Genomic DNA, 27536 nt, shown 5'->3' on the forward strand with positions numbered 1-27536 from the left:
AAGCCCCGCATTGTTCCAAACAGCGCTCTAAAACTAGCGCAGGAACAGAACTGGGCAATATTGGACCTATGATCGGAGATAATTGCATGCAAATGTAAGCACGCAATTCTCTCTGATCATGGGGTAGAAGTGTGGGAGGATTGTGCCTGAGGTTGCCATGTTCAAAAGCCCAGACCTGTCAAACACAGGCGCTGGAGGTCCATGGAACCACCAGACCCCAACTACCCCTGTCCCAACCAAGGCAAAACGGGGGCTGGGAGGACTGGAGATCTGGTGGGTCTCCAGACCCCTTACCCCCCTCCCCCCAGCATTTGTAAGGAGTCCCTGGTGGTCCAGTGTGTGTGTGTGGTGGTGGTGGGGCATCGGTCAGGTCGTCGGTTCCTGCGGGGGGTTGCTGCATTGGTGGGGATAGGGGCCTGCTAGCATTCAAATGCATGCTGGACAGAGCTCACCATTCCTCCCCAATGGTCTGCAAACCCTAACGCCAGCTCCAAGCGTAGGGTTTGCCGCAGCCAGCGAGCGAATCTTTGGCACGCTGGTCACTGATCATTGGGGATGAATAGGTTTAACATGCATTTGCATGCTACTTGTGCCAAGAGCCCTGTTTTGCATGCTAGTTGCGTTCAGAGCCCGCAAGCACGTTGTTTCATGCGCTCAGGGGCTCTGATCATGGGGCGGTAGCAAACGCAGGCGCTAGTATGGCGCTAACAGCCTCTAGCGCCTGAGTTTACGTCTGATCATTGACCAGGAAGTGAGTAATGTGCTGAAGGAACTTGAAGCTAACAGAAGGGAGCTGATGAGGTTGGCAAACAAGGATATCAAATCCCAGTTGGCAACAAGGCAAGCAAGTTCTTAGCATACAAAAACAAGACTCAGATAAGAAACAGCAAATTGTTAACATTCAAAAAGGCAGGAGAAAGATTGGTGCTCGACAGTGAAAGTATGAGGAAGAATTCCTTAAAATTCTACACATAACTTTATAGGAAGAGGGGGTCAGTTTGGAGGAGACAAGCTACTAGTTCCTTTGAAAGAAAGCAAAGTCTCAGGACTGGATGGTCTATAAGCTAAACTTTATAAGAAATTTAGGAGAGAATTAGTAGAACCAAAGGTAATGGTATTTAATGCTATTTTGTGCATGGAGAGGCTACCAGAATCCATGAATATGGTTGGTAGTACAGTAATCCCCAAACCAGGGAAGGGTGTCAATCTCATTGATTAGTTTGGATGCGAAGATCTTAGCCAAAGTATTAGCTAGCTGTCTACAGATAGTTATAATGAGACTGGTATAGGTTGGGGGGGAGGGCAAGCAAGTTAACAATATTCGCAAAATCCTTAATTTGGAGAGCTAAGAATGCAGGCAGGCATACAGATGGTGCTACTATTATTCAATGCTGAAAAAGCATTTCACAGAGTAGAACTGGATTGTATGACTCATATATTGAGAAGAATGGGGTGGGTGGGAGAAAGTTCATGGGTGAAGGCATTATACATAACCCTGCGGCGGGCATAGATTAAAGTAATTGGGGGGGGGAGGGGGATTATTCGAGTGCTTTTAGAGTACAGAAGAGCATAAGACAAAGATGTCCCTTATCACCACTTTTACTTGCCAAAGTCAGAGAGCAACTGAGTAGCAGAACCAGGATATCAAAGGTCTGCAGGTAGCAGAGGATAATTATAAAACGGCGTAATTGGGAGATGACGTGATCTTTACAGCTTGCCAACCTCTTACCACACTGCCAATCATTGTACAAGAAACACAAAAAATATAGTAGGGTGTCAGGTTACAAAATAAACATGAGAAGGGTTGAGGCACGAAATATAAGTCTGAAGAACAATCTGGAGGCTATGGCTTTGGAGCTCCTTTCCCTTTGCCTGGGCAAAAGAATCTATCAGGCATTTAGGAGTTAAGTTAGTGGCAGATTGGTCACTAGACTCTTAGCTGAATTATATACCACTTCTTAGGGAGACACAAAATGATTTGGTGAAGTGGGAAAGCTTAAATATGTCATGGCAGAATGCACAGTCACAGTGAAAATGAACATTTTGCACAGGCTTATGTTTCTTATGACTAACAGATTCTGATCAAACAGTTACAAAAGAGAATATTTTTTTTCACCTGAAAGAAGAGACCACCATGTGCGCTGAGAAAGATATTATGTACAATGAAAGGAGGTGGTGGCCGCCTATGCCTAGGGAGCCCTTGTTTTAAAAAAATCTTACTATGAAGTGGCACAAATGAGGTTAATTTTTAATCAGAGGACGAGTGCAGGTTAAACCACAGGTAAAAACTGAACAGGTAAGAGAGGGGATGTCTGAGACCAGAGAGACTGATCTGGATGATATGCTTAAATACAAAGCCCCTAACACAGAGAATCTGTTTTGCAACTAAGCGACAAAGGTTTGGGTGGGAGCACTAAGTAGAAAGATTTGGGGAGGGGGAATAAAAGATTTGCAAGATTTCTACCAATCAGATTTAACCCCGAGTTTACACTAGAACAGATATGAGACAGAGACCATGACAAGAAAAGAGATCAGAAAGTCTGGGTCAGTTAGCTGGGGAGGGCAGAAGTGTAGTGTAGCTACCACTGAGCGAGCCAAGCAAAAACCTCAGGGCCGCCCAGTGGTAGGAGCTGTCTGCTGTTGAACCCCTGCCCCCCCCCCCACCCCAAAGTCCAGTATCACTCCTTTAACTATGCCCTTCCCTTCCTTGTGTGTTTAGAGGGACTGCACAACACAGTGATGGCAGTGATGAAAACAAAGCTGCCTCCAGCTAGCTTCACCAGAGCTTTTCCTCTGCCACATCCCAACCATAGGAAGGGACACAGCAGAGAAAATGTTCTAATAGGGTTGGCCGGAGGCAGCCTGTTTTCATAAGTGCCTATGCCGGCAACATGTTGCGAGTTTGGAGGACCACAGGGAAGGAGAGAGACAGACTGGACTGGGGGTGGGGTGGGGTGGAGACACGCTGGGCCAACAGAGGGAGGGAGACGGGTCAGAGGTAATGTTGGCAGGAAGAGGGGAAGAGAAAGGAGAGAAGCAGGACATGGGGAAAGTCAGGGACACAGAGAAGAGATGCTGCGCAAGGAGGTAGCATAGGGACAAGAACACAGAGGAGCTTTGCTGGACACAGAGGAGAGATGCTGAACATAGGGAGACGATAGGGACACAGAGGAGAGAAGCTGGACAGGACAGGTAGGAATGCAGAGGGAAGATTGATGATGGACATATACAGAAGACCCCAGAACAAGTTGAGAAAAAAAGAGACGCGAGACACTGGGAACAAACCAATGCTCAGATAACAAAAGGTAGAAAAAAGCATTTTTATTTAATTAATTGCAATATGTCAGCTTTGGGAAATGTGCATCTTTAATATCTTGCATTTCTATTTACACAGTAACATTGTAAATTATGGCAGATAAAGACCTGAATGGTCCATCCAGTCTGCCCAACAATCACACTCATTATCAGTTCATGATTAAACAACAATGAATGCGATATAGAAGGCCACCCAGCACGGTCCTTACATTCCAACTACTGGAATTGCCGTCAAAGCCCTTTCCAGTCTGTCCTAAACTGGATTGCCATTTATGGGACAAGACTGTAGAAATCTGCCCGGTATAGGCCCTAGTTCTTCACAGCCAGTCACCATCTAAGCATCATGCGACACATCCACACAAACGCAGTCATTTCAAGTTCTGTTTGGTTTTTTTTTTTTATACCATCCAGTTTTGAATCAGAGATCCTCTGCGTTCATCCCACGCCTTTTTGAATTCCGTCACTGTTTTTGTCTATCAACTCATTCAACTGGATTAGGAACTGGTTGACGGACAGATGTCAGAGGGTGGTGGTGAATGGAATTCGTTCGGAGGAGGGAAAGGTGAGTAGTGGAGTGCCTCAGGGATCGGTGCTGGGGCCGATTCTGTTCAATATATTTGTGAGTGACATTGCCAAAGAGTTAGAAGGTAAAGTTTGCCTATTTGCGGATGATACTAAGATCTGTAAGAGTGGACACCCGGGAGGGAGTGGAAAACATGAAAAAGGATCTGAGAAAGCTAGAAGAATGGTCTAAGGTTTGGCAATTAAAATTCAATACGAAGAAATGCAAAGTGATGCACTTAGGGAACAGAAATCCACGGGAGACGTATGCGTTAGGCGGGGAGAGTCTGATAGGTACGGACGGAGAGAGGGATCTTGGGGTGATAGTATCTGAGGATTTGAAGGCAAAGAAACAGTGTGACAAGGCGGTGGCCATAGCTAGAAGGTTGTTAGGCTGTATAGAGAGAGGTGTGACCAGCAGAAGAAATGGGGTGTTGATGCCCTTGTATAAGTCGTTGGTGATGCCCCACCTGGAGTATTGTGTTCAGTTTTGGAGGCCGTATCTTGTTAAGAATGTAAAAAGAATTGAAGCGGTGCAAAGAAAAGCTACGAGAATGGTATGGGATTTGCGTTACAAGATGTCTGAGGAGAGACTTGCTGAACTAAACATGTATACTCTGGAGGAAAGGAGAAACAGGGGTGATATGATACAGACTTTCAAATATTTGAAAGGTATTAACCCGCAAACGAACCTTTTCCGGAGATGGGAAGGTGGTAGAATGAAAGGACATGAAATGAGATTGAAGGGGGGCAGACTGAAGAAAAATGTTAGGAAGTATTTTTTCACGGAGAGAGCAGTGGATGCTTGGAATGCTCTCCTGCGGGAGGTGGTGGAAATGAAAACGGTAATGGAATTCAAACATGCATGGGATAAGCATAAAGGAATCCTGTGCAGAAGGAATGGATCCTCAGGAGCTTAGTCAAGATCGGGAGGCGGGGCTGGTGGTTTGGAGGCAGGGATAGTGCTGGGCAGACTTATACGGTCTGTGCCCTGAAGAGCACAGGTACAAATCAAAGTAGGGTATACACAAAAAGTAGCACATATGAGTTATCTTGTTGGGCAGACTGGATGGACCGTGCAGGTCTTTTTCTGCCGTCATCTACTATGTTACTATGATCTAGGCATCGATCATCCTCTCCATGAAAAAGAATCTCTTGATATTACTCCTAAGTGTATCACCCTGCAACCTCAGTTCATGGCTCTAGTTTTACCATTCCCCCTTTCTGGAAAAGATTTGTTTCCATATTACTACCTTTCAAGTATTTAAATGTCTATATAACATCTCCCCGTACCTTTTTCCTCTAGGGTATACTTATTGAGGTCTTAAACATTTTTTGGCACAAGCCCCACATTTTTGTTGTCTTCCTTTGGACTACTTAAAGTCTACGATTCAGATTATTCTTCCCAATGTGCATCACTTTGTATTGGTCTACGTTAAATTTCATCTGCTATTTGGATACCCAGCTTTCCCATTTCCTAAGGTCTTCCTGCAATTTTTCACAGTCCCCATGTCTTTTAACAACTTTGAATAGTTTTGTATCATCTGCAAATGTAATCACCTCATTAAAAACTTTAAAAGGAGAGTGTACTGACTAGGCCCTGCTCCTTAAGCACACTCTTTTGCTGCATGCTGCAAACAGCTTGTTGAAATAAACGGAGTGGAGGAGTGGCCTAGTGGTTAGGGTGGTGGACTTTGGTCCTGAGGAACTGAGTTCAATTCCCAATTCAGGCACAGGCAGCTCCTTGTGACTCTGGGCAAGTCACTTAACCCTCCATTGCCCCATGTAAGCCGCATTGAGCCTGCCATGAGTGGGAAAGCACGGGGTACAAATGTAACAACAAAAAAATGTGTCAGAGTAGTCACATTTAGTGTCAAAGGATCTGGGTGAATACAATATAGACCTGGCGAGGTGCTACTATTTCTCAATTTGCTCCTGCAACTCTTTCAGATTCAGCAATTTCTTGCAGTTCCTCTGAATCAGCAAATACAAAGAATGGTCTTTGCTGCTGAGGATGGTAAGGAGATACCCACATTTGACCAAAGCAAAAGATTCAGTTTTTCTGCTATGACCTTTGGCCAGGGCCATACCCTGTATGACAGGTTTTCTATATAGGTTTGGAATGCGTTTGCTTTTGGCAGAGTTTGTTTACTGGAACTCTGAAGGTGTTCCCCACCACCCAGTGGCATTCCTTGGTCGGCTGCCACTCGGGGCAGATCGCTGCTCCACCCCCCCCCCCCCCCCCCCCAGATGCATTCTTCCTACCTGCTGGGAGCAGCCGCGCAGAACAAGAATTAACAGCAGAGGGAGCAGGGAACCAGCTGAGCCAACAGCCGCCCAGCTGCTCCCTGCACCCATCCTGCTGCGTGCACTCGGGGCAGACCACACCCCCCGCCCTGCCCTCGGTACGCCACTGGCACCACCTTGGGAGAGATGGTATTATAGGGGCCTATTCAGTTTTAGCTATTCCACTGGGTGACAGAACAAGTAACATGATTTGAGGAGTTAAAATTGAGTTTTGATCTAAAAAATCAGGCACCATCAGAAAGGGTCAACCAGGCAGACTTAAAAACCAGACCCCAGGCAAGCAAGGGGACCAACAGATTGGTTTCGAAGTTGTATAGACTGTCAGTGAGAGCAGAAAATATTAGCTGGATATGCACCAACGCATAGCAGAAAGACAACTGGTGGGACCGAGTAGCAAGGAGATATTTAAGACAGTGGTGAAACTGTCCATATCGTCAGCAACAGTGGAAAACAAAGACAAAGTAAAACAATTGCTCCCATATGAGGAAAGGCTAAAGAGGTTAGGGCTCTTCAGCTTGGAAAAGAGACGGCTGAGGGGAGATATGATTGAGGTCTACAAAATCCTGAGTGGTGTGGAGCGGGTGAAGGTGAATCGATTTTTCACTCATTCAAAAAGTACAAAGAACAGGGGACACTCAATGAAATTGCATAGGAATACTTTTAAAATAAATAGAAGGAAATATTTTTTTCACTCAAAGAATAATTAAGCTCTGGAACTCACTGCTGGAGGATGTGGTAATGGCGGTTAGCGTTATCTGGGTTTGAACAAGTTCATAAGTACATAAGTAATGCCACACTGGGAAAAGAACAAGGGTCCATCGAGCCCAGCATCCTGTCCACGATAGCAGCCAATCCAGGCCAAGGGCACCTGGCAAGCTTCCCAAATGTACAAACATTCTATACATATTATTCCTGGAATTGTGGATTTTTCCCAAGTCCATTTAGTAGCGGTTTATGGACTTGTCCTATAAGAAACCCCTTTTTAAACTCTGCCAAGCTAACCGTCTTCACCACGTTCTCCGGCAATGAATTCCAGAGTTTAATTACGTGTTGGGTGAAGAAAAAGTTTCTCCGATTTGTTTTAAATTTACTACACTGTAGTTTCATCGCATGTCCCCTAGTCCTAGTATTTTTGGAAAGCGTGAACAGATGGTTCACATCCACCTGTTCCACTCCACTCATTATTTTATATACCTCTATCATGTCTCTCCTCAGTCGTCTCTTCTCTAAGCTGAAAAGCCCTAGCCTCCTTAGTCTTTCTTCATAGGGAAGTCATCCCATCCCCGCTATCATTTTAGTCGCCCTTCGCTGCACCTTTTCCAACTCTACTGTATCTTTGTTGAGATGTGGCGACCAGAATTGAACACAATACTCAAGGTGCCGTCGCACCATGGAGCGATACAACGGCATAATAACATCCTCACACCTGTTTTCTATTCCTTTCCTAATAATACCCAACATTCTATTCGCTTTCCTAGCCGCAGCAGCACACTGAGCAGAAGGTTTCAGTGTATTATCGACGGAGGAAAAGTCCATTGTCTGTTACTGAGATGGGCATGGGGGAAGCTACAGCTTGCCCTGGGATGGATAGTATTGAATGGGTTTCTGCCAGTACTTGTGACCTGGATTGGCCACTGCTGGAAGCAGGATACTGGGCTAGATGGACCACTGGTCTGACCCAGTATGGCTATTCTTATGTAATATCCACTGAAAACGAGTAGGATGTCCAGTTCCGCTTCAGCAAGATGCTGGTGTGAATGTAGAGTCAATGAGGACTATTTCATATGTAGTGAGGTTGCCTGAAAATAAAGAGATTCTGGAAGGAGGTAAAAAGAATGAAAAACAGAGGCAGATCCCTGGACTTTTTTTGCTCAATGTGAAACCACAAGGTATGAATAATACGTGCAAATTGCTATTGATAGGTACAGCAGCTGCAAGAATGGAAATTGCTTTGCACTGGAAGAGGAGACACCCCCCAACAATAAAATTTGTGGTGCAATGACTATATAGTGTATATAATAAATGAGAACTGCCTACAGGCCCCAGAGCAAGCATTCCATAAGAAACGGTGGCCACCATTTGAGACCTGGCATAAGGAGAAAGTGGAGGAGGGATGAGGGGATAAGGGAACTGTAAGCAAAGGCTGAAATAGGGCAAGGTGTATATTGAACTGAGGTATCTGTTACCATACTGTACTGTATTCTTCTGTTCCATGAACACAATAGGGGAAGGAAGGAAGGAAGGAAGTTGGGGAAGTAGGTTTAATCAAGAATCAAAGGAGAACAGACATGATGCTAGTTCATTGCTTCAGTATAGAAAAATGTATCTTTACAACATAACATGTAAACTGCAAAGTGAAAAATTAACCCCGCCTCCCAAACAATCTGGTAACTTCATACTCAGATACCCAGCAGGATTAAATACAAGGGAGAAAAACAACAAAACAAAAATTGTCCTGAATAAGTGACTAGGATATACCCTCGGCAAAGTGGACAGGAATGATGGGCATCTGGACAGATCATTTGGTAGTACAAAATGACATTTATTTCCAAGTTCTCTCAGGGGCCCTTTTACTAAGCCGCATAACGCATGCCAAAACGGAGTTACCATCCGACTACCACATGGCTCTTGCAGTAACTTCATTTTTGGTGTGCGTCCAATACACGCGTCTGACAAATATTTTTGGGCTCACGTAACGGATGCGCACCAAGTGTTATCTGATGCGCGTAGGTCATTACTGCCTGGTTACCGCGTGAGTCTTTACCACTAGGTCAATGGCTGGCGGTAAGGTCTCAGACCCAAAATGGATGTGCAGCAATTTTCATTTTGGCTCGCGTCCATTTTCAGCCAAAAAAAAAGGCCTTTTTTACAGGCATGCTAAAAAATGGATTGTCGTGCGCCCAAAATCCGCACCAACACTACCGCCGGCCATTTTTCAGCGCGCCTTTGTAAAAGGACCCCTCAATGTAATACATTAAACAAAAAAAATAATTTAAAAGAATTAAAGCAAAGAACAATGACAAACAAATTAGTGTCCGCCTTTAAAATGAATCCAGTCCCTATATTCTTGCACGGTACTCATTACAACCATTACACAGTTTGTTAGGGCTGCAAATCAACAAGCGATTGCTACATCTGTAATAAAGACAAACCATTGTATGTGAAAACTTTAATATTAGACCGTGAGTCAGAATTCAATTATCAGAGCCACAGATGGTAGATGTGCTAAATTCTTATTATTACATTAATAGCAGGCACACAATCATAAACATGTCAAACACCTCATCTAGCACAGAACAGAGAAGAAAGCAAGCACCCACATCCTGCATGGCAGTTTCACTCTACATGGTAAACACACTCACTTTGAAAACACTTCTACCCCATTTCCAAAGGCTGCCATACACATTTCCTGCAGTTTATTTAATATTGCATCATAATAAAATCATTATCAAATCATAAGAACTTTTGTGATCTTCTCTCTTCACAATTTCTTTTTCTTGGTTGCCGTGATTCCTACTGGGCTCTATTATGTAGCATAGATTCCTTAACAGGACTCCAAAGAGATAAGGGGTGCATCACGTTTAACAGTGCCACTATCCATTATTTTTTTGGATCCACAGGCCACTTTAATTTAACTGATTGGCTCATTATGTCAAAAGGTTGTTTCTAAAAATGCATTCAGGCCACTCATATGAGCTGAAAACATTGGCTAAAGGACTCTCAGTACCATGAGCCGTTTCAGGATTAAAATCTCTTCTGGTACAGACAGCCGAGTTATAACAAGAAAACACAGGTTAGGATAGATTTCAAAAGTTTGATTTGAGGCTTGTTACACATATACTCCCCCCCCCCCCCCCCCCCCCCCCCCCCGATTTTATAAAGGTCATCAAAAGTTGTGTGTGCAAATCTTGGCACGTTCCCGATTTGTGTGTGCAATTTAATAGAATGAGCCAATTACTGGCTTTTAACAAGCAATTATTGGCACTAATTAGACTTAATTTGGACCAATGTGCATAAAGCTAAGTGTGGAAATGAGAGGGTCATGGGTGTTTCAGGGTGGAATGGGGGCGTGGTTTTCAGATACGTGCATAATTACAGAATGGTGCACTGTGCGTAAATTTAGGTGTGGCTCTCCACTTAAGAATGTATTCTATAAACTGCGCCAAACTTTAGGCACAGGTTATAGGGCACTCTGACATAATAGCCCTGACAAAAGAGCCCCGACAAAACAGCCTTGTAACAAAATAGCCCTTGACAAAATGGCCCCTCCCACAAAATAACCCCCTAGAAAAAAATAACACATTACAAAAAAAATGATAAACTACAAGTGAAATCTTCATTGATAAAGACTTCTACCCGCACTGAATTATATAAAGCATACATAAATAAACAAAATTCTATTGCTATCAACTGGTATTCATGATATGTTCTGCTGTTTAAGGAAACTACTCTTCCATCAACATGCCAATTAAAAAAACAACAAAAAACCCAATATCATCATCATTTTCATAGTCTTACCAACCTTATCCTGTTTGGCAAGGCCAGATTATTATGAAAAAAATGTGTTAATTTTGGTGTTTGTTGGGATTCAATTATTATGACTGAGTTATAATACAACTAGTAAATAAGGACCGTTTCTGACACAAATGAAATGGGCGATAGCAAGCTTTTCCTCGGAGTGTGTATGTTTGAGAGAGTGTGTGTGAGAGTGAATGTGCGAGCTTGTGTGTGTGACAGAGAGAGAGTGAGACTGGGTGCGAATGTGTCTGTGAGAGAGAAAGTGTGTGTGTGTGAGAATGAGAGTGTGTGCCAGGGGCCCCCCGCCCACCCCCCCTCCTAGTTCCAGGGTCTTCCCTCCCTCTCCCTCCCTCCGAGTTCCAGGGTCATCCCCTACCTCCCTCCGAGTTTCAGGGTCCCCCTTCCCTCCGAGTTTCAGGGTTGTCCCCTCCCTCCCTCCGAGTTTCAGGGTCCCTCCCTCCAAGTTTCAGGATCGTTGTCCCTCCCTTCCTCCCCTCGTACGTGCTGCCGTTGCGTGCTGGTGGGTCGTGTGCTCTGGTTAGCGGGAAAGGGCTTCCTTGCTTACAGTGGACTTCGCCATCCCCCCCCCCCCCGATTTTTTAGAAAAAATGGTGCCTATGCGCCTCTCCTGCCTGCTCTCCTCATCCGCGTGGTCACCTTACTCCCCTGAAGTGCCATTCTCCCTCCGGCACTGGTGATTCCCATAATCAGTGCTGTTTCAGGGTCCCTCCCTCCGTCCAAGTGGTCTTCCTGCTGCTGCCACCCGCCCTGCTCTTTCCCATCGCCATCCCTGCCCTGCCTACTCCCAGGACAGCCCCGCCCTCAGGGGTGTGGCCACAATGGCTATGGTGACATCAGCCTGAGCTACGGAGCCTAGCAGACCAACTCCGAAGAAGCCACGGCCACAGGCAGCAAGACACATAGAACGTTGGAGGTGAGAATTATTACATAGGATTGTTTTAATTTGTTTATCATTATAGTACTGTTTTAATAGGAATAGATATTTTTATAGTATGCCACTTTGAAGACTGATAGTTGAATGGTAAGCAATCAGATTAAACCAAGGCTTCTGGTTGGATAGGTTCACAGATTGGGGTGTACCAGAGATGTGTAATTATTAGTGCACATTCAGTTGTTGTTTTTTTTAATGCTCCTTAAATATAGTCCATGCCAAATCAACTTAACATGTGTTAAGCTTAAAAAAAAAAAATTCATAGACGCTAATGTGTAGGTTATCAATTGATTTGATCTGTACAGCCAAACCGATGTACGAACACAGCAGGAAAACACAATTGACCCCAACAAATGTAAGGGAAATCAGTAGCGAGGAAATTGAGGAAAGAACCAAATTTTAACATTATGCATTGCATATTACTGTATTAATCAAAGATGGTATCATGAGAATTATAGTTCCGATATTTAATTACACTAGTGAAAATGTAAGCCTTATTGCTCACATAAGCAACCACAATGCTTAGATCACTTTCTAAGGTTTTATTTCCTCAGACAACTGTGGCTACAGACAATGAGCTTGTCGGTATTGTAGGTATTAAAACTAGTATTACTTAAGAGTTCCAACACAGCCTGTTTATTCCAACAAAGGCATTTACCCAAATAGATTGTGTTGGAACGCTTAACCTAAAACTAGTTTTATCATTATTATTTATAAAATTAGTATTAAAAACTTTATCTCAAAGCAAAGACTTCAGCAGACTTCCTGTATTCGAGGAAGACATCACCAGCCAAACCCAGAACTCTTATCTCTACTGCTACTTCCTGTTACCGCATAAGCGGGATGTGGCAGAGACAAGCCAGACACAAGACTTCCGGGGTCAGCTGGTGATCAGTTCTCCTCAAATACAGGGATCCTCTGCAAGTAAATTTGGGCAGATCCTCTTGCAGTGTGCCGCAAGGTAAGTTCTCCCCCTGTCTGGTAGTGTTCGGATTACTTTGTCAGAGGCCCTTTTGTTGGGGGCTAAATTTGTCGGCAGGCCCTTTTGTTGGGGGCTAAATTTGTCGGCAGGCCCTTTTGTTGGGAGCTAAATTTGTCGGCAGGCCCTTTTGTTGGGGGCTAAATTTGTCGGCAGGCCCTTTTGTTGGGGGCTAAATTTGTCGGCAGGCCCTTTTGTTGGGGGCTAAATTTGTCGGCAGGCCCTTTTGTTGGGGGCTAATTTGTCGGCAGGCCCTTTTGTTGGGGGCTAATTTGTCGGCAGGCCCTTTTGTCAGTGGCTGTTATGTCAGGGGTTATTAGGTCGGGAGCTTTTTTGTCAGGGGGCTTTGTTATCGTGGCCATTTTGTCAGGGCTATTTTGACTGGGTTACAGCTTATAGAATACTATTTACATAGGTATTTTTTGAGCCCATGGTACTTTGGCTTGGGCTCAGTGTTTGCTATCAAGGTCTTGTTTCGTATTCCTTACAGGAGAAGGTAAGTTTCACCCTGAATTATCCCCCAAATCCTAATTATTCCTCTGTATTTGAATGGAAATAGTGATAAGAATACCAGCATATAACCTAGTATTTAAGCAACGTGTACATTATATATTCTTTCAGGATAACAAATAGGGAAACTAAACCTGATGCAGTGAAGTTTTAAGAGCCACTCTAAATATTTTCTCATCCTATCAAATACTAACTAGCACATGGCTTATCACTGACTAGTATTTTTAACATCTAGACTGCAGGCTTACTTATATGCCTTTCCAAATCTGAACTCAAGGCAAGAGACCTACTGTCCCTGAATGTATTTCCCTGCCCCAGAGGGCTTACAATCATTTTTACTAAAAGGCACTATCAAACTAATGTACATTCTTTACCACAGCTCCCATGGTATGCAATGGGACTGATTTACTAATAACAAGCATTTAGCACATCTTAGTAAACCCAGTCCTAAGTTTGCAGTTGTATATGAAAAGCTGAGGCTGCTTTGTTCTATTAATGCATGGCACTGTGGTAGCTGACATGTTAGTTTGCTTAATATGCAGAAATAAGGATCAGGCAAGCTGCCAGCAATACCTTGTTACTGGATTGACTCGCTTTCATCAGGCCAGTTAGGAAAACCAGACACTAACACTGGGTTTAAAGTAATACAGAATCAGCTAAGAGCAAGGTTGCTTGCAAGTTAGGAAGTTACAGGCTAGATTAAAATTATAACTCAGTAAGGAGGTAGGACAGAGACTGACAGAAGCACTTTAAAGTTTCAGGAGGCTCATGTCGGATAATGGGCAAGAAAGCCAATGCCCTGATGTTTATTCCAAAGGATTTGAGCTCAGGTTTAGATGTTTTGCATTCTTGTATAGTTCTGAAATTTCCTTTCAGTTCCCCGATTGTGGTGGTGTTGGGTGTGGTCTTTCCTTTGAGAAATTATTTGCCTACTGATGTATGATGTTCTTCTCGATTTTGATGCCTGCAAAAGCTTAGTGATCTTAAATTTTTCATTGCTTCAATGTAGCAACACACTTCATACTTTTGCATCAGATTATATATACTGCATTTATGGAAAAAGAGACAGATATAGGTCCCCTGAAAGTTAAAGGGTTCATTTCTTTGAATGTGTGAATAAGCATGTGGATAAAGGTGGGCCGGTTGATGTAGTGCATCCAGATTTTCAGAAAGCTTTTGACAAAGTCCCTCATGAGAGACTCCTGAGAAAATTAAAAACCCATGGGACAGGAGGCAATGTTCTGTTGTGGATTAGGAATTGGTTGATGGAGAGAAAACAGAAAGTAGGCTTAAACTGCCAATTCTCTCAGCGGAGGAGGGTGAATAGTGGAATGCCCAAGGGATCTTACTGGAACTGGAGCTATTTAACATATTTATACATGACCTGAAAATTGGAACAATGAGTAAGGTGATTAAACATGCAGACAACACAAATCTATTCAAAGTTGTAAAAAAAAAAACCCCACAAGGATTGTGAAAAACTGCAGGAAGACCTTAGGAAGTTGGAAGGATGGGTATTCAAGTGGCAGATGAACTTTAATATGGACAAGTGCAAATTGATGCATACTGGAAAGAACAATCCAAACTATAGTTATTTGTTCTAGGTTCACCCTAGGAGTCAGCACCCAAGAAGAAGATCTAGGTGTCATTGTGGACAATACGCTGAAATCTTCTGGCTGGTGTGTAGCGGCGGCCAAAAAAGCAAACAGAAATTAGGAATTATTAGGAAAGGGATAAAAAATAAACCAAATAATATTATAATGCTTCTGTATCGCTCCATGGTGTGTCCGCACCTTGAGTATTGCATTCAGTTCTGGTTGCCGTATCTCAAAAAAAATATATAGCTGACTTAGAAAAGGTTCAAAGAAGGGTGACCAAAATGATTAAGGGGATGGAACTTCTCTCATATGAGGAAAGGCTTAAGAGGTTAGGACTCTTCAGCTTGGAAAAGAGACGGCTGAGGGGGTATATGATTGAGGTCTACAAAATCCTGAGTGGTGTAGAACCGGGTAAACGTAAACAGATTTTTTACTCTTTCAAAAAATACAAAGACTAGGGGATGGCCACTCAAGGAAGTTACATGGAAATACATTTAAAACGAACAGGAGGAAATATTTTTTCACTCAACGAGCAGTTAAGCTCTGGAACTTGTTGTCAGAGGATATGGTATCAGCAGTTAGTGTATTTGAGTTTAAAAAAGGCTTGGACAAAGTCCTGGAGGAAACGTCCATACTCTGCTATTGAGAGAGACATGGGGAAAGCCACTGCTTGGGATCAGCAGCATGAATCTTGGTCTGACCCAGTATGGCTATTCATATGTTTTAAATGTGCTACAGTTCATCCCATCCTCTTATTGAACTAACACTATAATGCAAGCAGTAAATTAACACCTGCAGGGAACCACACCCCTAGTTAATTCCAACATAAGTATTGCCACACTGGGACAGACCAAAGGTTCATCAAACCCAGCATCCTGTTTCCAACAGTGGCCAACCCAGGTCACAGAGAAACTGCATCATCTCCTCGCTGACCTAATGAAAAGGCACCTATTTTAAAACTTGTTAGGCCAAAATTAAATTGGTTTATCTATCACCTATCTAGTCCACTTAACCCTCGGCACAGACTACAACAGATAAATATATGAGGAGCATAGTGAAACGCCACAACTTGTCCAAGTATAATCGGTACAAATGCAACAATGAAAATAAAAAGTGAGCAAGGACATAGTCAAAGAATTTTTTTTTTTTAAGTAAATTATACTCGACTGCTTGGTTAGATCCCCCATGATTGCATAGGGGCAATGGTGGACACAGACGAGAGAGGCTGAACAAAGTGGACACAGAGGAGAGAAATTTCATGTAGTAGGGTAAAGGCAATATCATACTGTTCAGTCCATTGTGCTTCAGAGCAATTCTGCATGGGTCAATGCACAAGACCTTGAATTAAAGGCTGGCTTACCAATAGGTACTGTAGCTACTGCAGTCCATGCAGACTGTATGCTGTACTCTGTCCCTCTCAGATTTTTCTGTCTTTTTATGGTTGGTTAAAGGAATCTGTGCATCTTCATAATGCTTCTTTGCATGCCCGTTCACATACCTTGGAAAAAAAGACCCACCACAGAATTAAAACAATTACTGATACTCAACAAAGGTAAAATGGCAATGGAGAGAGATTAAAAAAAAAAAAAGAGAGTTAAGGCACCTATTCTTGAGAAGACGCACATGCTCGAAAATCCAAGTGGGGTAACCCAAGATGTGCTATAACTACCATAACATGGAAGGATGATCACCTACAAGCTAAAATAGTAGTTTTCAACCCAGTCGGGTTTTCACGTTATCCACAATCAATTTGCATGAGTGAGATCTGCGTGCACTGCCTCCTTTGTATGCAACTTTTTCTCAAACATAATGATAGTAAATGTCCTGAAAATCCAACTGCTTGGATGTGCCATAAAGACTTGGTAGAAACCCCCCCGAGCAAGAACATTAACCTTGAGAAGGGGCGCCAAAGCATATGGGACTTGACATACCGCCTTTCTGAGGTTTTTGCAGCTACATTCCAAGCGGTTTACATATATTCAGGTACTTATTTGTACCTGGGGCAATGGAGGGTTAAGTGACTTGCCCAGAGTCACAAGGAGCTGCAGTGGGAATTGAACTCAGTTCCCCAGGATCAAAGTCCACTGCACTAACCACTAGGCTACTCCTGAAAGACTGACTTTTCTTAACAGCCTCTGGCCACTCAGAGCTGTGCTACATTTTTCCTTCCTCTTGCTGTCGCCCCTCTCCCCTAAACACATTCAGAGTATCACCACCACCCTAACAGGACCAAAAAAACAAAACACCTCCTAGCTATCACTATTTATCTTATCTACTGCTATGACAGAATGAGCATTTAGCCATATTATACAATACTACCAAACTGCAAAAACTGGTGGCAGACTACAGAGAGTACACACACTTTCCACTCAGTCCTTAACAAATGTATAAAAGAGACATCTATTTGAAGGACAGAAGATATTCTTCTTTATGGGAACCCCTTGTGGAGTTCCCCAAGGCTCTCCCATCTCCCCCTTCTGTATAACTTGTACATGAGCTCCCTTGGTCAAATCTGGCTCTACCCAGGCAAGCTCATGTTGTCATATGCAGATGATCTGTTGATCAAGGTATAGACTCTTTATTCTACTAAGTTCAAACTGACAAGACCACATTTTTATGGTTTTCTATGAACTCATGAGAGTATGAGACACAACAGCGAAGATGACTCAAGGATAGACAGACGATGCTTCAATTGGTCAAAATGTTTATTATGAACTCAGCCACGATTTCACAGGTGATTCTGGGTGAGGATGGGTCTCACTTTAAGGTAGAGAGGACCTCCAGAGTTTTAGGAGTGGTTCCAGATTCTTCATTAAACATGGAATCACAGATTAACAGTTTAATTAGAAATGCATATTTTAAACTGAAACAACTACATTTGTTGAGATCCTCCTTTTTACATAACCATTTTGGGATTATTGTAATACTAACAATTTTGTCATTATTGGACTATGGGAGTTCTCTTTACCTGGGTCTGTCTTCCAAGCAACTCTCAAGAATCCAGATTCAAAATTCAGCTGCACGGCTGATATTCCAGAAAACTCGCTAGATCACATAACTCCTTTGTTGGTTGCCCTGCAGTGGTTGCCTGTGCAGGCTCGGGCTGTTTTTAAGTACTTTGTTAAGTATTTAAGTTTCTGGATGGTACTTGCCCTGAAGATGGTTCCCAGCTGGTGAATCTTTTAAAATGTAGGACTACTTCTAGGAGCTGTAATTATTTATTGTTAGCTCTTCCTTCTGCTAAGGCTGTACAGTTTAAATCTTTCTTTTTTTGCTGCAGTTCACTACTGGAATAATCTTCCTTCCAAATTTCGCTTGTCGAGTATTTACTTTTTATTTTGAAAAGCCCTGAAAAATATTTGTTCACTAGGCCATGGGGGTTATAAACACTATTTTTAAGCTTGAATTTGTTTTTTATTTGTAATTCCTGATAGTTATCAGTCTCTTACTTTTTGAGTAGCTGACTTGCCTTGAATCTTATTTATAAGACAGCTGATGAGAGACAAATCCCTATTAACATAACATCTGCACAGTCACTTCTGTACCCACCTTCCACAGTGGACACTTGAACACGTCAGACAGACCCAAGGACTTTTGTTTGACCGACACACTGAAAAAAAAAAATAGAAAACCATTAAATCTCATGTGCTGGTTGAGTTTGAAAAGATTTGAACGAACCACGGAAAGCAAAATTCAACACTTCAAAGACCATGAATGATTAAAAGCAGTACTCTCAATGGCTGACATTTGTTTATAATTCTGGTGTAGCAGCAAAGATCTGCAAACTGTAGAAACAAGCTTGACCCCTCCTGCTTCAGTCTGTGTATCATAGCTGCTTTGCCCGAGTTAGAAACAAAACGTCAACCACTTCCAAAGTTCTCTTTCCACCAGTGTTGTTTTAGTTTATATAATCTGATCTAGGCAAAAGTGTATTCTTGTGTTCTGATCACCTATCCGAAGATACTGGTGCAACAAAGCTTTTAGAGCACACTGTTCCTCTCTTCTCAATCAGAATTGGACGGACGTGGTCTGGAAACATCACACACATCCTATTTAACCACATCCAAGCTATTTAATGGGAAAAACCAATGTTTATAACTTGAAATTCTCTTTACAAGGCAGCTAGAAAGTCTTGCATATCAACCTTTCCAAGATATTCACAATTATTTAGCCAGCACAATGACCAGAATAAGTTCAACAGGAGCAATAGCATTTAAACAATCCATACATTCAATTATCACTATTTGTACAGGCAGCAGCAGTGAATATACAGATAGCACAATCACCATGAACATATTGCCCTTTGGGTTAAGACCAAGAATCCATCTAGCCCAGTATCCTGTTTCCAACAGTGGACAGTCAAGGTAACAGGTACATGGGCCAGAATCCCAAAAAGTAGCAAGATTCCATGCTCCTTAACCTCAGGGATAAGCAGTGGCTTTCCCCAGTTCTACCTTAATGATGAATTATGGACTCTTGTTGCAGGAATTTCTCCAAACCTTTTTTAAAACCAGCTACATTAACTAATTTTACCATTTCCTCCGGCAACAGGTTCCAGAGCTTAACTAAATGTTGAGTGAAAAAATATTTCTGTTGTAAATGTGCCATGTGTAACCTCATGGAGCATCCTCTATGCTTTGTATTTTTTGATAAATTGTTTACTTGTATTTACCCATTCCATTCTAGTCAGAATTTTTTAGACCTCATTTCATATCTCCCCTTAGCCGTCTCTTTTCCAAGCTGAGGAGCTCTAACCTCTTTAGCCTTATATATATGTAAATGCAGTAACTAAAATAGCTGAATTACATAGATGCATTAAACTGCTTAAGCTAACCTGCTGGTAGAACTACTGTTATGCAATTTCTGGAAGAAGATAACAGATGACGCACAGCAGTTTCCAAAGCATGGCATCAGGAACTCCTACAGATTTCATGGGAGTTCATTCCTTGAGAGAGTGCCAGCCTCACTCTAGAAGCAATAGAGATGCCAAGGGTGCACCATCCTAAAGAGTAAAATTTTTCAGACTGTATCTGGGGTATAAATCTAGAAAAAGGCAAGTGTCCTATTGCTTTGCAAATAAAGAAAAAAAAACATTTGAAAAGGGAAAGGGATTTGATGTACCACCTTTCTGTGGTTACAATCAAAGGGGTTTACTTATTATATACAGGTACTTATTTGTACCTGGGGCAATAGAGGGTTAAGTGAGTTGTCCAGAGTCACAAGGAGCTGCAGTGGGAAACAAACCCAGCTCCCCACGTTCTCAGACCACTGCACTAACCATTAGGTTGACAATAGAAAGAATGCAGACAATATACGAGTGCCTACCCTGGGCAACAGCATAGATAGGGAGGCTAGCCCAGGCACAGGGTGGGATCATGCAATGCAAACCTATTTAGGAACAGGAATCACAGGTACAGCAGGAATCAGATGTGAAACAGGAATCACAGGTAAAGCAGGAATGCAGCATGGAATAAGCAGAAAAGAACTTGCACCAAGGCAGTACAAGGAGCTGGGACAGAAGTAGATGCAAGACAGGCCCACTGAAAACTGCTGAACCAGCAAGGGTGTGTCTAGCTGGGCTCCCGCGTACGTACTGTCACTGATAAAACAAGCATCCTGATTTTCTAATTGGGGGGGGGGGGGGGAGGGAAGGCTTCTCCTGCCATTCATGATCATGTTTCTTGGAATTCAAGGGCTGATGTTCAAAAGTCCCTGTTAAAAACCATGTCCATTTAGATCCACGGTAGAAGTTACCGATTTTGAAAGTGAGCGATGCTCAAAGGAAATCCCTTGCAAATGAGATTTACGTAAATTTAGCAAGCAGCTCAGTAGGGAAAGCGCCTAGCACATGCGCAGTAAGGGTTCCTGTTCTCCACATGCCCAGGAATCCCACTGCTGTAACCTCTCCTTTCCCCTGCAGTACTTGCTGACTCCACTGTCTCCTTTCACCTGCAGTTCTCTGACTCTGGCTCCACCTTCTTCCTGCAGTTCACTTGCCTTCCCTCAGGCTGCCCTAATGATTTTCGCTTGGGAATCTCCTCCTTGCTGAAAGCCCCTAAGCCCATATCAAAGGGGCTTTCCCCCGGCTGCCTACTTGTTTCTCGTTTCCCCCAGCTGACATCATAGAGGCTTTCCCCAGCCGATTGGTTCTCTGCTTGTTTCTCCGCCCCTCCCCAGCTGACATCATAGGGGCATTCCCCAGTCAATTCACTATTTGCCCCTATGATATCAGATGGGAAGGGGAGGGGGAGGAGAAACATGCAGACAGCTAATCAGCTGGGGGAAGCCCCTATGATGTCTGCTGGGGGGGGGGGGGCTTTCAGCAAGGAGGAGCTTCCCAAGCAAAATCGGGGGGGGGGGGGGGGGGGGCAGCCTGATGAGGGAAGTCAAGTAAGCTGTAAGCTGCAGGAGGAAGATGGAGCCAGCATCAGAGCAATTTCCTACTGAAAAAAAAATACTCCTTTCTGAAAGCTCCACCCCCCGCCCCCACTTGTTTCACTGCCACTATAAACTATTCTCTGATCTCTGACAAGTTTTACTATTGAAAAATGCAAGCAGAGTGCTTCTCCCAGAAGTCACCCTCACACAACAGTAGTTCCAGATCTCACGGAAAAGTTTGCATGTTAAAAGGTAGACGTTCCTTTCTGTGCATCGCTTGGAAATGGATGCAATGCTCAGAATGCTCATTTTGATACTAATTAGTTCATTACCCGCTACCATGATTGGGAAAATGGACGCAGAAACCTTTTGTGCATTACTTGCTAAATAACATGCACGCTAAATTGGGTAGAACCAGTCAAAAATTGGACGTATCTAGATATCGGCCCCTCAGGTTGCACCTAAGCAACCTTGGTGGCTCAGCCTCAAGTCTCTGGCCCATGAGGCTGCAGAGGCTGAATTCCCAGCAACTCCTTCATATGAGACAATTTTTAATTGAATTTTTCAAAATAATCTGGATATTGTCCAGGCTGAAAACTGCCTTCCACTCAGTGGCTAGATGTATGCACATAGGTTTCACAGCACACATACAAAGGAAGGGGATGAGGTGGGGGAGGCAAAGTGGATAGGAAGGTATGTTTAGATTTCTTTTTACTGGTGGCTTTTCTCCTCTTAAGACTTGTTTCTCAAGAAACGAGTGAACAAGGTCAGCGCACTACCACTGAGGCTCTAAGAGAGATAAGGGGCTCAAAAAGTATATGACAGCCTTCAAATAAGGGCCACACCCCCTAATGAGTGGCATCTCTGAAGAAGCAGGGAAGGAAACATCAGGAAACGAGGAAACAGAAAAGTGGGAAGAGGTTGTCACTCCATGTTCTATTATATATGGCAGTACCAGAATGCACAGTACAACCGGCTATGCACCGCATCTGTAGGGAGGCGAGTGCAAAGATTTTGAGCATCCTTATCTACACAGTAACATAGTAAATGACGGCAGATAAAGACCTTTAAGTCTGCCCAACAAGATAAACTCATTTTACATGGTATGTGATACTTTATATGTATACCTGAGTTTGATTTGTCCTTGCCTTTCTCAGGGCACAGGCCGTAGAAGTCTGCCTAGTACTGTTCTTGTACTAAGTTCTGAAGCTAACATTGAAGTCCCTTAAAATTTACACTCTAGCCCATCCCTATCTATTCAATCATGAGCAGGGCGTAGACCGTAGAAGTCTGCCCAGCTCCTGTTTTGTTTCCAATTACCGGTGTCTCCACCCAATCTCCGCTAAGATTCCACGGAACCATTCTTTCTAAACAGGATTCCTTTGTGTTTATCCCACGCATGTTTGAATTCCATTACCGTTTTCTTTGAATTCCATATCTTGTAGGTGACATGTTGCCTGCCATGCGTACCAGAACACGCTAAGTGAAGTTCTACTTCCCTCCATCCTCTGCTAATATGCTGAGCAAAGTTCCCAGGTTTGCAAAGGGGGTCTTTTTTTATCCCAATTGCAGACTGAGTCAAAGAAGAGACATGTAGCTGCTGTGGCCAGTGTCAGTTGAGCCTGAATAAAGAGAAGAGTATTTTTGAAGTTTAAAAGCCAATACAGTAAAGTGTGTTTAGGTTAACAGTGTTAACACCATGGAGCTAATGCAAACTGAGAAGAAAGTTATCAATGACTTGTGTTGAATGCAAATTCATGCAAACCAGCTCATTAATATTTAAAACAGGTTAAAACAAATCATATTAACCAATGTCATTTCCTTTCACCTACTGGTACTCTGAGGCAAGTCTGCTCCAGGGACTAATGCAATGCTCACTAAAGACAAGGTACCCCAAACCGTGTCCCCCTTCTTCCTAATCATGGCCCCTTTCCCAGCCTACTTCATCTAAGGCAGGTTCATATCAATGAGAGCAGGAGGGAGAACAATTGTCTCTTCCCCATTAGCACAAAAATTCAAAATGGTGCTTACCACCGGAGGGGGGGTGGGCGAGGGAGTAAGGTTCAAGATTCAGATTTTGATATACGGTACCACCATTTGAATAAACATCTAAGTGATTTAGCAAGAAAATAAAATAGGGTAATAGGGAAATACATATAATAAAGCACTGACCAAGACACTAAGTAACAGATACAAAACAAAATATGTGGCAGACAATACACAAGAGGAAAGAACAAAAGGAATGGATGTAATAGTATTAAAGAAAACTTGGGGGGGACGGCAAAAGCAAAGGGAAGACAAAGCGTTGGACTCCTTCACCAACCTGACACCTCTATGAGTAGTTCAGGCGTGAATATATAGAAAGATTTTAAATTTACCTTGTAAGGCAGCTAGAGAGAAGAAATGATTTTTAATAAGGAGTTGAATTCATCATAAGCAGGTTCGGTTCTATGAAAAAAATGAAGGTGGCACTCAACTCAGTCCTCAGGACACACCTTCCCAGTAGGATTTTCAGCATACCCACAATGAATATGTATGAGAAGATCTACATACAATGGAAGTGGTGTACACAAACTTCTCTCATACATATTCATTGTGGATATCCTGAAACCCTGACTGGCTAGGTGTGTCCTGAGGACTGGGTTGAGAACCTCTGTTCTAGAGGGCCAGTGATACAACAGACAAAACAATGTCTATTATTGACAAAACAGACTTGCCAACCAGAGGATATAAACAACAGATTCTGGTGTAATGACCTAAGTATTCTCTGAGGAGACTATCTAGAGAGGATGGGGAGCCAGAACATAATACCTGGTGGATGGCGATCAGTATCTTAAAAGGAATCCTGTATGCAATCGGAAGCCAATGTTCTGCAAGGTAGAAAAAGGAGATATGGTCAAATTTCCTAAGACCAAATAGTAACCTAAGGATAGTGTTCTGTATTAGTTGTATTTTTTTCCCTGGTATAATGAATTGCAGTAGTTACATGAACCAGGGTAAGTATATGCAAGGAGGAACGGTCAAGCATAGACAAAAATTAACACATTTGCTTAGGTAGAAACTACATGGGAAATTTCAGTGTGAAAAGTGATGAAGAAAAAACTCAGAGGATCTTTATAGAGTCCCTCAGGGGGAGCAATGTGCCTTTTATACAAAGAGTGGGGTAGGGGGACTGCACAGCGTAAGAAGGAAGAATGATTGCCTCAGATTTGGATGGGTTTAATTTGAAACCATTCAGCCTGCTACCAGTTTAGCAACGGCCACTATTTCTATTGAAAAGGAGTAAGAACCAAGGAAGAGAAGAATCTGGATGTCACCAGCATAGATATAAAATATGAAGTCCTAGGGCTGGATAAAGAGGGAAAGAGATGAGGAAAATGTTAAAACAGAATTTGTCCCGGGACAGAGTCCTGATAAATACCAGTTAGTAAGGTAAGGCTTAAACCAGGAGAGGGCAGCATCTGAAATATGAAGGTCCGTAAGCAACCGTAGGAGCCTAAAGTGATTGGAGAGGTCTAAAGAAACCAAGCGAACTTCTCTCCTGCCATCAGTGATTCATCTCGTGTACTTGGTAAGGCGAAGGAGAGTTTGTGCAACTATTTTTAAGATCTTACAGGGTTTGGCTCCTCAATATATATTTTCATTGATTATCTACAGTATATCAAGACAGAGACTTTCTCATTTTGCACTTGCCATCATGAAGAGGAGTTAAAGGTTTATCAGTCCTCTGTGCAGCAACAAAAATGAGAAATCACTTGCCTATGGAATTTAAATATCTTAATAGTTATCTCTTATTTTGGAAATCTCTGAAAACCTGGTTATTTGAAAGGCTGTTGATAGATACATTAGGGCTTCTCTAATGTATTGTTTAATTATGAGGGGGCTACATTTGTATTTTCCTGGGTATACCCAGTTTCTTTCTATGTAATCTGCGATGAACTTATTAGGTATTCATGGAATATAATCATTGTATAAGATTAGATTAGAACAGAAACCAGTCTGTCATGGGTGAAAGACATTTGTAATTTGAAAGAATCTGTTAGTTGGGCTGCAGCTACTTCTTATCTTGGAGACCTCAATTTGCCTACCGAGTACACAGGGACTCTTGCTAGGGTGCGTGTTACTGCTGACGTGATAGCAATAGCATTAACATATCGACATTAAATGTCAAAACGCCAGGTTTAATGCCTATTAGTATAAGAGGCATTAAACAAGGTGATCTGCAATAAAATGCCAATATTAAAATCCATCACGGATAATTGTAATGCATCTTACTGCACTAGCTCCTCATCCAGACACCAAAGAATCTATTAGAAAAACAGATCTGCGAACCACTGAGTAAAGGGACACATGCATTTAACCTTTGCTCCAGGGCTGAATCTATCTAACGTTGCCCTCCCTTTCCACTGAAAATACAGGGATATTTGCATTTGTAAATGCTGACACATCTGCCTCTAAATATGGATTATATGAGGCAATACGGTGGTTTCTGAAGTCCCTGCCAAACTGTGCTGCAGGTCCAATATTTTGACAGCAACAATCCAACAATAATCTGTGGCTCAGGATTCTTAATAGAAGTATAAAGAGTTACATACCACAGAATTAACAATGAGATTACTGTTTTAGCAAACATGTCAACAACTGGTACAAAGATACTAACGTGGACAAAAATGTTCTCTATCCAGTGCAGGGTACACCATATACCACAAACTACTAGCCCTCAACTAACGCACTGTTTTCACAGAAATTCAAAAGCTTTTTCTGTTGAAATTCACCTGTAAAAGTGTGTTGCACTAAGGTTTAGTGCCATACGCCTCAGGAGAAAGAAGGCATTTAGCACCCCCCACCCCAAATTTCCTTCTTAAGATATGACCTGTCAGAGAACTGCAAACATCACACATGAGCAGTATCCATTGTTGGGGGGGGCAGGGTACAATGATGCCAAGGAGGTTGATGTACACCATCAAGGGAAAATTGCATGGGTAGGCATGCCTTTTAGAAAACAACCTTGGTTAGGGTGTGACAGAAATTCATTGTTTCCTTTCAAACACAACTGTTTTGGCTACACTAAATTATAAAGGCAATGTTCAAAGCCATTCCCGTAGATAAAACAACAATTTAGCCACAGAAATGGGCTTTTAAAAAATTGTCCTCTTCCCCTCCCCCCATGCAGAACTATGCTATACTTGGGAAAGGTGTTGACTAAATCTGAAAAGACGCACAGTTTTTGTATTTTATGAAGGAGGCAAAAATAAGCACCCACACAAAAAGAGGTGCCAAGTGTGTATATGTACTTTTCTTAGGCAGTTTTCAGACTGAATGTACCCACTCACTTTCACTTTTAGAAATGGTATAAAGCGAGAGCAGACAAAAGTACTCATTATGCAGGCAGTATAAAAATGTCCCATTACCAGTCACCATAGGCAGTAGAGAAGCCCAGGCTTGCTAGGAGTGCAACACCTGTAATTCATGTAAAAGTTATTTGCACCATGAGTATTCAGCACCATATTTTGAACAAATTACAGCCAGAGCTAATGCAACCTACTTTTTGAAATGCGCATATTCATAGTGCATCAATATGCACAGATCCAGAAAAAAAAAAAACACAAAGGACTTTCAGAATCACACCACCAAACAAGAAAATTCAGTAAGAAACACACAAACGTGCATACACAGTGATTTCATAAGCCTTAGTGCCTTCCAAAGGCGATTAAGATTGCTGTCACCCCTCCCCCCCCCCCAATATATGCTGACCATGTGGTAGTGAGTGAGTGTAAAGCCAAAACGTTTTTGGTACGAGAGGACACCACCACCTGTGTATTTGTGGAACACATCCCCATTGTGATCTTCATGGACCTGCTTGATACCTCCTGCAATGTGGAGTATATCAGATGCAAAGAAGAATTAGGAAATTATAATTATGCTTGCATAACATGTGGATAAAAAAGAAGCCCACCACCATCACTGTGTCCTGGAAATCTGGTGTGGATAGGTTCAAAAGCTAAAAGGCATTTTAATCTCAAGTCAATTATGTTGAATTGTTTAAGTCTTGATTAATGGGCGTGAAAAAAAACTTAAATTATATCTCCAGAGATTCTAAAATTTCTCCAGGACTTACTGGCAAGGAACAAAATTCACTCCCCATGTACCATCTCCCCATAATATGTATGGGGGGGGGGGGGGTTCACCAGCAAGAGGACTTGGTGCTAATCTCTTCCCTTATGAGTATACCCTTTATTCTCCTCCTCCATTATCACCCCCAGGTGCACTCCTTACTTTCCTCCTCCAATCTCTCCTACAGCCCTCTCCCCCTCCTTTCTTGCTCCTCCTCCTCTCTTCCATCCCTCAGCCATCTCACTTTCTTCTGAGGCCTGGATATAGGCTGAAGACACCTCCTGTTCCCCAAGTCAAGTACAGT

The 27536-nt window shown here is 42.6% G+C and overlaps 1 protein-coding gene across 3 annotated transcripts in view; it reads right to left on the reverse strand.

The window, feature by feature from the left end:
* USP3 (ubiquitin specific peptidase 3) overlaps positions 1-27536 on the reverse strand; it is an 85356-nt gene that overhangs the window by 47260 nt on the left and 10560 nt on the right. For 2 of the 3 annotated variants that reach the window (XM_030188221.1, XM_030188236.1), the window contains 2 exons: positions 18290-18350; positions 16101-16238 (listed from right to left, as the gene is read on the reverse strand). In XM_030188221.1, the coding sequence (XP_030044081.1) occupies positions 16101-16238; positions 18290-18350 (199 nt within the window). Of the gene's footprint in view, positions 1-16100; positions 16239-18289; positions 18351-22535; positions 22741-23929; positions 23989-27536 lie in introns of all 3 variants that reach the window. The other variant, XM_030188227.1, reaches the window with a different exon arrangement.

The sequence above is a fragment of the Microcaecilia unicolor genome, chromosome 1 (genome assembly GCF_901765095.1).
Source record: "Microcaecilia unicolor chromosome 1, aMicUni1.1, whole genome shotgun sequence".
Lineage (NCBI taxonomy): Eukaryota > Metazoa > Chordata > Amphibia > Gymnophiona > Siphonopidae > Microcaecilia > Microcaecilia unicolor.